Genomic DNA, 12,717 nt, shown 5'->3' with positions numbered 1-12,717 from the left:
AATCATAAATGACAAAAAAGGAAATTAATCGTTCCATGCTTCTGCACTTCGGGTTTGAAGATGTTCCCTTCCATCCCATTTCACAGACCAAATTGTACCTCAGGGGGAACTTTTCTCTGGATTTAGAAAAGTGAGGTGGTGCAAAATGCTGACAGCAATAAAAATGTGCTTCCAGTCTGGGTGATCTTTCAGTAGTCATGTGCAATCCCTTGTGGCCTGCATTTGGACTGGTCACTCAAAATCAGAGTTTCTGGGAGTTGCCAGTTGAACTCCATCAATATCTCAATGCTTGGTTTCCTTCCTTAGTAATTTCTAACGTCCAAATTAGAAATGTTGTGCAATATCATGCAGCTGTTTTCTGCCCATGTTGTTCAAACTGCAATGCTAACTTTTTAAATTGACTGTGTTTGGTATCTTCTATACTGGAGTACAGATTCTAAAGTCTAAATTTATGAGATGCAGATTACAATAGCAAGAAAATAGGCCCTCCATGAAGATGGTACATTTATTTTTTGTTGGACTCTTCACTTGCCATCACAATTTTTCCATTCTCTGTTTCTTTTTCATCTAGTTATTCCTGGTGCCATCTCTCTGTGCTGTTCTGTTCTTTCTCCTTTTACTCCGGGCCATTTCATTTGTACTGTTCTCTGGGTCTCTGCAATAAAGTAAGGAGTAGAGCCTTCCACAAACATTATTTGTTCCTGTTGCTGCTGTCCCCTGAAGAACAGTTTCCCCCCTATCTGTCCCTTCCCATTCCAGATGTGCCTTTAGCCAAAATGGCAGCGGTACTGGACAGCACATGCATAACCCCCAATAGCTTGCTCCAGCTTGTTCCCAACTGGATGGTTTGGACTTTTCCAGGTTGATAGGCCAATTTCCTTCAGGGCCTCCCCTCAGCTTTGCTGCCTGCCCCATCCCCAAGAGGGCATTCCCCTCCATGCCCTCTCTCTCTTGCAGAACTGATAAGCTCTGCTCTTCCTAGTCCTGTGTCAGTAAACACCACTGCAGAGGGACATGCCTGCAGGACGGGCTCCTCCTGCTCCCATCCTTCAGGTTACTGTTGTCTGATGATGCTCCTTGCTCTGGATTGTGGCCAAAAAGGAGATACATATTGACATCAAACCAGAAGGAGGACCTCTACATTCAGCTGCAGTCGTGCAATCAGGAGCAGAATCTGACCCATATTAAACACTGGGCATGGCCTCATGCAGAAACTGATGTTCACAGTGTTCCTGTGTGCAGCTCTATATGTCACTACTCTGAAATCAAAGTATTGTGGCATAGCCTTCTTATCTAATTCGCCTATTTTGTTCCCTCTTTGTAGAAGAACTTGTGAAAAATGTTGGTGAACAGGAAAAAGACCAAAGCAGAAATTCCACAGATGCAGAGTTACAGGAAGAGGCAACAAGGACACAAAATGAGAGTAGTCAGGGGAGTGGTGGTACAACCTGTCCTCCCAGATCCATCGTCCTACAAGTAGTCTGTTTGGACACTCCTCTGAGTGATGAATCCAGCTCAGAAAAATGCACTAACTCTGATCCGAACCAGAAAGAGCTCAGCGATGCCCAGCAAGAGACCCAGAATACAGCCCCACTGAATGGTAATGCTTCATCCCAGAGCACAAGCCAGTCTAATGGAGCTGTCCAGGGGGAAGCTGCAGCAGTGCCTGGTATCTCCCTGTCAAACATCAACAGCAATGTAAAATATCGAAATAAGGTGTTGGACAAACCACCAGCACACGACAGCTTCTTCAGGCCTGTGTAAAAGTGGTAATATCCTGAAGCATATAAACAAACACCAATTTCTTGATATCAGCAATTTGGGATCTACTAGAAAATTCTTTAGAGAATATACTTTAGTTGAACTTGAAGAATGGTTTTAGTATAATTTAAAGATATATATTTACAATTAGTTACTGGAGAATAAGGTAAACTTTCAGAGCAGATCTAACATTTTCTTTTTGAATAAGTAATTACACTATTAATATTTGTTCCCCTTTGTTTGGGTACCTAATACAATTGTTATTTTGTAAACCACATCCTTTATACCAACATAGTGAGAATCTAAGAGTTAAGCTTAAGTAGATGGAATTTTCCAACTGTAGTGGTCGTGGCACTGTGTCATTCACTTAATCAGGAAGATCAGTCTCTTGACTGTAGCTGCTAGACAAGTGGAGCAGCCAGAACATCACTGAAATGTCAGAATATGTTTTTAGAGTGTAAGTATTTTATCACGAGATGACCATGTCTGGTATCTGGAGATTGCCACACAGTATCAAGGGCAACATGCCCAAGCCAGGAGGAATAGAAGTTATCAAAGGAAGATGAAGACACTGTACATCTTCATTTTATTTTCTGAGTTTGCTTATAGTTAGAATAAGCTTTGAGGCGTTAGGGTAATAAGAAGAACCAAGGATATAATGACACTTCTTTTCCTCACTTTTACTTAAAATGTGAAACTCATTAATGCTTTAATGACAGTAAGCCTTGCAATATTGTGCCAGAAGTATGGCATTGTCTGAGCAGCAGCATTGAAGTGCTTATAATGCTTAGCTTAGACATGAGTATATGACTTGGCATATTTCTCAAAAAACCTTTTTATGGAGAACTCCCACCTACTCTAGATTTCCACATTCCATGGCTCCATGCTTTTATTGTTGACAGGTTTTTTTCCATCAGAAATAACAGATGGTTAATTTAGGGCCCTAAATCAAAATATTTACAGTAAAATTACTTTCACGGCATTTGACGTTGTCTAATAACTGACATTTTATCTTTTGACATGTATTTTTTACGACAGGTTTGTATTAAAGCTCAACTTAAAATTTAAGTGCCTTAGAGAAGTTCTCCATCTCCTGGATGAGGAATGCTGTGGGAAAAGCTGCATCTTTTATCTTTCAGACTTGGCAGAAGGCAGTTGTGGTGTAGCTGTACTTGTGTGTCTTCAGATGGCTGACCAAAAATGATGTTTGAGGGGTCAGATACAGCTCAGCATGCAGTTAATTCACACTGTTGCTGAACTTTACATTCCACCTTTCAATCTTTGCATTCCCCCTTTCCAGTAAGAACAGAGATTTCTTATCTTATGAAATGCTTATCTCATTTGTTTTCTAAGGCAGGAAATTTTTTGGAGAATGCATTGTACTTTGAAACTTCCAACTGAAAAAATTATTAAATGAGTAAGAAGCCATTAGGTTTTTAATGCTCTTTTTGCACCTCTGTTGATGTCCAGTGGATCCAGTCAGGACTCTTTTAACCAAGGTCAGACATTCTCAATGGAATGCTGCTTCAAGCAAGCAGAAGGTAGAAAACACCTGACCTTTCTCTGTTTCACAAATTAGACTTATTTGAGTATTCTAAGAGACACCATACATCTGTCAGGACACTCTCCATGTTTCTTCCAAGAAGAAGGCTTCTCTACTTCTGTACTTTCTGAACTGAGGATGGAGGGGGTAGAAGGCTAAGGGGATGTCCAGAGTTGCTTGCTGACTTCTGGGGTGGAGAAGTGAGCACCTGTGGGTGCTAGGGCTGGGAGGGTGAGATAGAAAGGAAAAAGAAAAGCACCATGGTTATTCAGGTTGACATTTCATATGTTAGACATTGTTCTGTCTTTTATAAAGAGCAGAAAATCCAATTAAGTTTTCTGTGATTCAGTTACAGCAGTTGGGGAACACTGGAAGATGATCTGTGTGCATTCTTGGGAGCTGTCAATGAATGTTTGGATGTGCTGTGATGTGGGGGTTCCCCATTTTAAAAAATTTAAAAGGGGCTATTTTCTGCTTTTTGTGTCACATCTCATTCTAGGTGTAGTTCTTGTAGACCATCACATTTAGCAACAGGAGTAGCTCTGCCCTGGGTCCAGGTTGGTGCAGAGGGAGGACTGGAGGGTCGCTGTTACAACCACTGCAGTAGAGACTGAATGTTGTTTTTCTCCACAACACCTTTTTTCTTTCCATCATCTCACTTTAATTGAATGGTACAAGATTAAGTGAAACTATTATAAGGTGATTTTTTTAAGTGATGATTTTCCTTTTCTCCGGAGTGATTTATTAATTAGAACATTAATTTTAAAAACTGCTTATGTTTAATTAAACGACTCCACATTTCAATGATTTATAAATGCTAATTGGCAAACTTAACTCCTCACTCGTAATGATAGCCACATTAATCCTTAATACCAAAATGCAAGGGAGATCATAAATCTGATAAAAAGGATTGCCAGTAGCTTCACTCTATGTGACAGGAGAGGACTGCCCAGTCCCACAGGGTGTGCAGCACATCCCACATCACCAGCATTCAGCCAGTGAGAGCCTCTGGAGAAGAGCCAGGTTGAACAGCAGTGGGCAGATCCATACCATCCACATGCCAGTTTGGTTTCTGGTGCTGCAGGTGGCATCCTGGGATCACCTGTGCCAGGCAAGGGCTTGGTGACCGCTCGGTGCTGCGGTGGCCCCGTGGAGCTGAGCAGGGGTGGAAGCCTCTGTGTCCCAGCAGGGAGGGAGCAGATTGCTGTGCTGCCTGCTTCCTTGGTGCTCCTTGGCTACACCAGGGTCCTGGGGCTAAGGGAAGGCATCCCTGTTCAGGCCTGGGATAAGGATGGAGGGAAGGTTAGATTAAAAAGGCAAATAATGTGTTTATCAAATAGAAAGGGTTTAGAAGAGAACAGCCATTAGCAACCTCGTTTTTTTAATCACGTAAAAAAACTTGATGCACAAACAGAAAGCTATATACGCCTTAGAAGTTACTGTTTCGTTTTTTGAAATTTATACCCCAATGTAAGAAAGATATTAAGCTATTAGGGACCTTCCAGGGGAGGCCACAGGATGGGAAGGGTCTGGAATAGAAGCCATATGAGGAGCAACTGAGTCTGTTCAGCCTGGAGAAGAAGAGACAGAGGGGAGACCTCATTGCAGCTACAACTTCCTCATGAGGGGAAGAGAAGGGGCAGGCACTGATCTCCTCTGTGGTGGCAGTGACAGGACCTGAGGGAGTGGCCTGAAGTTGTGCTGGGGAGGTTTAGGTTGGGTATTAGGAAAAGGTTCTTCACCCAGAGGGTGGTTGTGCAGCAGAGCAGGCTCCCCAGGGCAGTGGTCACAGCACCAAGGCTGACAGAATTCAAGAAGCATTTGGATAAGGCTTTCAGGCACAGGGTGTGATCCTTGGAAGTGGTGATGAGCAAGACCAGGAGCCGGATGCGATGATCCTTGGGGTCCTTTGCAACTCAGCATATTCTGTAATTCCATGATTTGTTTTGTTTTAAGGCTTCCACAAAGTCAAGTGTCAAATTTAAATCTGAATATTTAGATAAATAGCTTTTGCTTTCATACTTCTTCCCACCCCCCCCCCTTTTTTTTTAACAGATAATAATGCTAATAAAGTTTTGCTAAATCCCTCCAAAAGGAGCCACAGGCTGAAAGACCTGTAGACCTCCTTGTTCTAATTAATGTTACTCCAATTTTGAGACTTTAAAAGCCTTTGAAGTATTGGTTGTCTCTATTCCACCTACATTAAATTGACTGAAAATAAGGGGTGGTGCAGGATGCTGTTTGTGGGAATATGGCCCATCTGCTTGTGTCTGTATTACAGAGTGGACAGCACACACTCTGCCACCATTCAAGGCAGTGAAACAAAGGTGAAATCAGTAGCAATTCTTATTTGTTTACAGTGAAGCCATGGCAGATTTGTAGGTATTAATTTTCTTCTTTCTTCATGCTTGCTCTCTTGAGTTTTCTTTCCTCCCTTCCTATTCTCTTTTCAAAACAGTCACCCTCTTCTTCAACTCACAGTCATCTTTTAATTTTCCTTTTAGATCATGCATCAGCTGCTTTCTCTTTCAGCTACTTCTACCTTAGTTTTCTGGCTTTCAAAAGTATCCCCCTCACTATTTTTATAACTTTTAAGCTTCTCCCAGATCATCTTTTCCACTTTTGAGACTTCTGTGCTTTTTCTTTCTGACATTTTCAATTCAGTGTTCTTACTGGTGGGATCTCTCTATCAAGTGGATAAAACTGAGAAATTATATATGTAGTTGGTAAATAACACTGTGAGTTTGCTACCTTGTACCCTGCCTACCATCTCAGTGTATAAATTCCTCAGCTGTACTCATTCAAAGCAACTGAAGGAACAGTTTAAGTAACAGTTTAATTCTATGATTGTCAATTTAAGATTCATGTTGTATCACTTAGTTTGAAAGCTGCTTGTGTTACTCTGTGTCATTTCTCCTATCTGATTGAATTTAGTTCTTAGAACCTGACACTGGCATCTCTCATTATCTGGGAGGAGCTCAGACTCTGATTTGAAAGCCTGCGGTAAAGAGGATTTAAACAGCGCTTTGCAGAGGGTGAATTTTGACTTTCAATAAGCTGGAACAAAAAAATGAACCAAACCCACTTTATTCCCACTCATGGAAAAGTCTTCATAGTTTTGTTTCATGCTGTGATCTATTGCTTTCATTCTATCTTTTGCCTTGTGGATTAACCATAATGATTATTTAATTCAAGCTGATGCTTATTCTGGTGAGAAAGCAATTAAAGGAAGCAGTGACTGAAACCTCATTTCATCCCTAAAATATCTTGAGGAACTAGGTTCTGTCTGTCTGTGGCTGTGCAGATTCTCTTGACTTGGTTAACTTCCTCGTTCAGGTTGCCAATCCCATTTGTTTATCTTCCAGGTGAGCCTAAACACTGTAAGAAGTCAGAAGATATTGTAAAAGCCACGGAGCAGACGGAAGCACTGGTACAGAACTAGATTTGCTATTTCTTATAAGCTTCTGACGTTTCAGGCAGGACAGGTAATTTGGTAGTTTCTTTCTTTTAATGGGGAGTGTTTTATACCATAAAGGCTTGCTTAGTGCTATTCTAAACCCCTTTGTTCCGTCCCAGTTGTGCTTGTATTACAAAATGTTGAAATGAGGACACAGAATACCCCACTTTCAATGTCACCTTAAAAAAATTCAGTATAAAGAAGGGAAAACCAGTACTTTTAAATCTGAATCCTTAGTGTTAAACTAAATGATTATGTGATAAAATGATCCTCAATTCAAGTATATGGAATATTGGAAGTAGTAGTATCAGAAATCTCTTGTTTATGAATTTTCATTTGACCTCTGTTGCAGGAGAAAAGAACTCTAGCTGTTCCTACCTCATGATCTCAGAGGCTGTTATCTGTCAACTTGTTCTTGGATCATCCTATTTCTGTGGAGAGTGATTGAACAAAATGTTCAAAAATGTAAAATGTAAAATCCTGAGCTGGTAACTCAAGGCACTTAAAAATTCGCAAGATTTCAGTTGTTTTTGTGTTGCTATTTCCTCTTCTATTCTGCTTTCTTAAACTAGCCAAAATAATCTTTTCAGCCAAAGTTGGACCTTGCTTTGTTGCATCACTGGTACCAGACATTTCCAGTTAATCATGAGACGTGTGAAAACATGATGTTTGTCATCTGCCTGGGATTGCTGTTACGTGTCACTGCTGCTGCTGTCCAATGCAAATGGAAAATCTAAAAGAAATGTGTTTCTAGATACTTGTTCATGCAATCATGCTGCATGCACCATAAAAGTCCTAGTTGTTAGCTTCCTTAAAATATCTGGAAATAAATGTTTATAGACTGTACAGGGAAGTTGCAAAGTTACGCTGACCAGCCTGCACGAATGAAGACTCTTCCCCACTGCAGTGGCTGCCATATGGACAGAACTGGTGTGGAACAAATTTGAAAATATTTGAAATATCTTTTAAAAATTAATTGAATAGCATCTGGCATTAAAGATTAAAACATTCTGAATCCTGTAATATTTTGAAAGACAACAGCACTGGTGTCAGCCCTTCCGTGAAGCTGGTGCTTATTGTTTTGTTGGGTGGAAGAGACAGCAACAGAAATACATGAAAATTGCTTCACTACAGCAAAATGTTGTGTTGCCTCTCAGACAGAATTGGAAGGTGACACAGAGGCCTTGTGTCATGGTTTATCTCAAATGCAAAGGTGACAACATGCATCCAGCAACATCTTTCCTAGAGTTTGTTTCTTTTCGGGGGGCAGCAAAAACAGCAGCACACAGGCAGTTACCTCTGCAAGAAGCCTCAGAATGAGCCCTCCAGCCCAAACTGTGCCCATAAAGAAACTCCATTTTCATCTCTTCTTCCCTCGAGCTGCACATGACCCCTCTTGATTTGTCTGGGTGTCTTACACAGCTGCAGCCAACCTCATTTCCCTCTGCTGGAACCTGCCAGGAAACTCTAGGCTCCCGTTCAGGCTGTAGGCACTCAGGTGGCTCCCGACGCTGCGCTCCCTGCTCTCTTTTTGGGACCCTGTGGTTATTACCTCACTGAACAAAAAGTCTTTCTAATCAGCCATGGTCTGCTCTGAAGGGGACTCGTGGGGGCAGTGCCACTCTCCTCTGTGCCAGGGACAACTGGGACCCGTGTGCTGTTCATGTGCTGCTTCAGGGATCCAACCAGAGCTCAGCAGGCATCAGGCTCCACCTCAACAAGGGCAGGCTTTGTCTGAGTGAAGAAGGAGTCATGAAACAATCCCCTTTGCTGACCCTTACATGTCCATCCCTGTTGACTGTCTCTTTTCTGACAGCAGAGCAGTCAAAGTTGAGCTGGGAACAGTGTAAGCTCTGAGCCCTGGGACAGGGCCATGCCAAAAGGTGGAATTCCTGTCATTGAATATGTAAGCCATATATGTGCTATGCATAAGTAGTATGCATAGTTTTAACTTAAGAAATGTTTGTGCATATAGGATGTAAAAAATACATTTAAATTGTTTTGTGTATCTGGTCCAAGGCTTGTATTTAGCATGGACAAATTTCTGTACAGTGCCGTTAACGAATGAAATGTTAACAGATGAAATTGTATCATAGATGTTATAACGCAATCAATATTTTTTGCTAAGAGTTAAGAATTTATATATATATTCTCTGCTGGTGTTTGAGCAAATTATTAGTAGCCTGGACCGCTCTGTGCACCTTTGCATCCTTTTTGGGAATGTTGGACTCTTTTTTTTCCTTTGTAATAAAATGTAAACCATCTTATGGCTTCTTATTGTCCTTATGACAAGAGAAGAAATTTAATGGTCATATCAGACTTTTTTTAATTGTAAGTTGCCATAGGCTGTGGCAGTGGAAAATCTTTTTGATTAAGATCTGAGAAATCAGAAACTTATTTTGGATAAGTAGATCATCTATAGTTCCCACCAAATTTGAAAAGAACAAAAGACAACTACTATCTTTAAAAACTGGGCCAGATACTTGCTGATACTTGCTACTGACTGTTTTTCAACATGATAATTTATGATTCACTGAGACTGAAAGTCTGAAGCAATCAGAATTTAATCTTTATATTGTATTTTCACTTTCAGACTTTTACCGTAGTTGAATTTAAAGGTTTTTTTCTGTGTCTCTATCCCATTGACATTTACTACTCTACAAAAATTTTCCCCTGGAAATAGAAGCAGAAAATATAACAGATTCTGCAGAGAACTTGAAGCATCCTGTGGGGCTCTCAGTGTCCTGCTGTCATAGTGAGCACCAAGATCTCCCACTGCAGAAGCTAGAAGGAGCTCCTGGTCTCACAGGAGGTGCTCACTGCCTGCAGATCTCTCTCATTAGGATAGAAGAGTGATTTTTCTATAAACAATCCTATTTGCTCATTTGTATTCAGATTTTATCACTGTGGTAGATGTTACTGAAATACAAGAAGAGTCTTTAGTTTTTTGTTAATGCCAGCTGACCCCCTTCCTTCCTTCCTTCCTTCCTTTATTCTTAGCAAGATTTTGCCTGGACATGACCCAAAGCTTGGTGTGTTGTTTGGATGAGGAGAAATTTTCTTTGATGGAAAAGACCAATAGAGCCAACACATGCTGCTTAAGGCTTTGGGCTGGGTGGAATTTGGGTTCATTTGGGAGAAAGGCTTCTTGAGAGAGCCTCTCCCAGAAGAGCAGTTTGATCTCTGGAAGCTGTGAGGCTGCGCTACCAAAACGCTGCATGGGGCCCTGAGAAATGGTGTTTGTACCTGCATCCCTCCCACAGCATCCTGGGCATGTACCCTGCATCGAGCACTCTGCCAAGCTGGAGCTATTGATGAGCCCTCAAGAGTTTTCTTTTGTACTTTTATCTTGAGATATATGGCAGATATATTATGTAATATTGTTATGGGTTATGATCTAGCCAGTATTTTTTTTTTTTAATTTAATTTTCAAGAAGGCAATCTACAACTGTGTGTTTTTATTCTGCTGTATTTGTCCATATTTCCTATGATGATATTCCCAAATAAATCTGATTTGAGGGCAAGGATTGTGAAGCTCCTGAGTGTTAGTTACAAATTTGATTTCCTGGAGCATTTTTGCTCCTTTGGGTATGACTGACTTTGAGAAGTGACAGTGCATATATATGGTCCTTTCCACCCCTTTCACCTATTTGGGACTCCACAATTTTTCCATTACTGTCCCACAAACTCACTCACATCCTCATGGCATGTTTGAAAACAATTTTTTTTGAGCCAGTTTTGCCTTCTTACCCTCCATGGCTAAAATAACCCTCACATGAAGAAAAACATAACCAATAAAATATTTTTTACACAAAAAAATTCATACTGTGGTTGAAACTGAAGGAGCCACTGGGACTGTACTTGTTAGCAACAATTCTTCAGGAAGGGTATGACTTTGAGAGATACCTCCATGGCATGGTGCAAATTTTATAATCCAATTTCAGTGCAAATGGAATTAAACAGGGCCTCTGTCTACCTGGATTGAAAATGAATGGAAAGAATCCCATAGGCTCAAACCTGTATCAAATCCTAGCTAGGTACATGATGAAAATAAATCAAGACAGCTACTTTATACCACATTCTTTGCAGTTCCTCTTTTCCAGGTGCCATCTGAGCTACATGCACAAAGGACCTTCTTCTTGTAGAGATGCCAGAAGTCAAACAAGCCACTACTGTAATGAAAATACTTTCAAATTAACAAATCAGGATCACTAGTGGTAAGTGTCTAAAATGTGTATTTTTAACAGACTATACAGTTATTGTGTGAGAAAGAGGAAAATGTAAGTATGACTAGGATTCTCCAGCAGCAGATTAGAGATTTCTGTGTACAGTAGTTTGGCAGAAAAAGGTTTGTCTGAAAGGGGAGTACATCCCTTTAAAAGCATTTTTTAAAAAATCACATCCTTGAGAAACAGTATGGAAAAATGAGTGAAATTGAATTTAATGCTATGAGTAAAAGAAATTGTCCTCTGTCAAACACTATGCAAACATTTAGGCTACTTCCCTGGAATAATTTTACTTTCCTGGTCATTTAAGTATTTCATGGGTCTCCAGAGAGATCTTTTCCATGTCCCAGGGCAAACATTCAGAAGTTTTATCAAACTGTGAATATCTAAGTTTTCCCCTGGGAACAAAGAAGAAAGTTATAACCATGGAGTTATAAATGGAAAAAATCTCTTCTAAAAAATGGGAATAAGTCTCTTATAAAACTTTTGGGATGAACTTTGCTGCAAAATACTTTCTTAGTGCCTAGGCCAGTGCTTTGCTTGTGGCCTGTGAGGGGAGAATTGTTGGGGAACTTTACATTAGCTGAACTTGGACAGATAATATCTTAACAAAATCAGCTACTCAGAGATTACAGAGTATATGACCTTTAAAGCTGTTGAGTTTTATGCATTTGCAACATCCTGTACAGGTCATTATTACAAACCAGACATACGAGGTTGTAGCAAATAAGGGGGTAAAAATCAAAATGGTAGGTGCAATCTTGACTTTAAGATGGAGCAGTGAAGCAGAACAGAAGTTTCCTCACTTTTATTTGGACTGTAGTTTTAAAGCTTTCTCATCACCACATAGGACCTCATGCTGATGCACCAGAAGCAGCACTCCTGAACCTGCAAGGAAGACTGTGGGTATCATAATGCCATGAATAAAGATCAAGTTACATGAAAGTATTGGCTAATTATTTGAATAAAGCCTGATATTATTATCTCAATCAAGATTCAATGAGCCAAAGGGTCAAATTCACCTATGATGCATTTCCATGAAAGCCAAGAGAGATGGTGTCGTTATACCAGAAATTAATTTGTTAATTGGATAGTAATGGGTTGTCTCTGGCTTTCTCTGTATTCAGCTGGCTTACAGATTTTGTTTTCTGTGGTGCAGGGTACTCTGTACAAATCATGTGTTTAACTTTAGGCCATCTTGAATTCTTTTATTGAAATTGTGCTTCCTTATCTTTGAGACTGCTCGACTTTGAGAGAGAACTGTGTTTTTCTCACTTGTCAGATATGAACGTTCAGCTTTATTGTCTGGGGTTCAGCAGAAGTTCACAACTGGAAATAATGGCAGCATATTTGGGTCAAACATTTTAATACATGATGCATCTTTATTTTAGTGTTCCCACCTGGGGAAGACTCCTAATCTGCTAGGCACAAGGTGGTTTGGGGTAGGGCAGAGCTGTGACTGCAGCCAAAGTAGCTCTGGAGGACATGTGTGTGGTTTCAAGTAAACAGCAGATACAGGACCATGACTACAGAGTTGATATTTCCAGCAAATTAGAGAATAAAAATGTCACAAGCAATTTAAATATTATTTATAGTTGACCTTCATGTCTGTTTTTAATATTCAATCTGCTGAGTGTTTAAAAAAGCAATTAAAAGTCCCATATAATGTTAAAACCCTTGATAAATGTAATAAACAAATGACATATTCAAAAGAGAGAATCTATGTCCCA

At 40.2% G+C, this 12,717-nt stretch overlaps 1 protein-coding gene across 4 annotated transcripts in view; it reads left to right on the top strand.

The window, feature by feature from the left end:
• Nucleotides 1-12,717, top strand: part of PDE1A (phosphodiesterase 1A) — a 143,082-nt gene extending 130,365 nt beyond the window's left edge. For 2 of the 4 annotated variants that reach the window (XM_059853217.1, XM_059853218.1), the window contains exons 14-16: nucleotides 1,325-1,600; nucleotides 6,670-6,789; nucleotides 7,114-9,025. In XM_059853217.1, coding sequence (XP_059709200.1) covers nucleotides 1,325-1,600; nucleotides 6,670-6,746 — 353 coding nt within the window. In that variant the 3' untranslated portion in view covers nucleotides 6,747-6,789; nucleotides 7,114-9,025. Of the gene's footprint in view, nucleotides 1-1,324; nucleotides 1,601-6,669; nucleotides 6,790-7,113; nucleotides 9,026-10,850 lie in introns of those variants that run through there. The other 2 variants (XR_009487363.1, XM_059853219.1) reach the window with 2 other exon arrangements.

Source organism: Haemorhous mexicanus, chromosome 8 (genome assembly GCF_027477595.1).
Source record: "Haemorhous mexicanus isolate bHaeMex1 chromosome 8, bHaeMex1.pri, whole genome shotgun sequence".
NCBI lineage: Eukaryota > Metazoa > Chordata > Aves > Passeriformes > Fringillidae > Haemorhous > Haemorhous mexicanus.
This window is presented reverse-complemented; position numbering and strand designations above follow the sequence as displayed.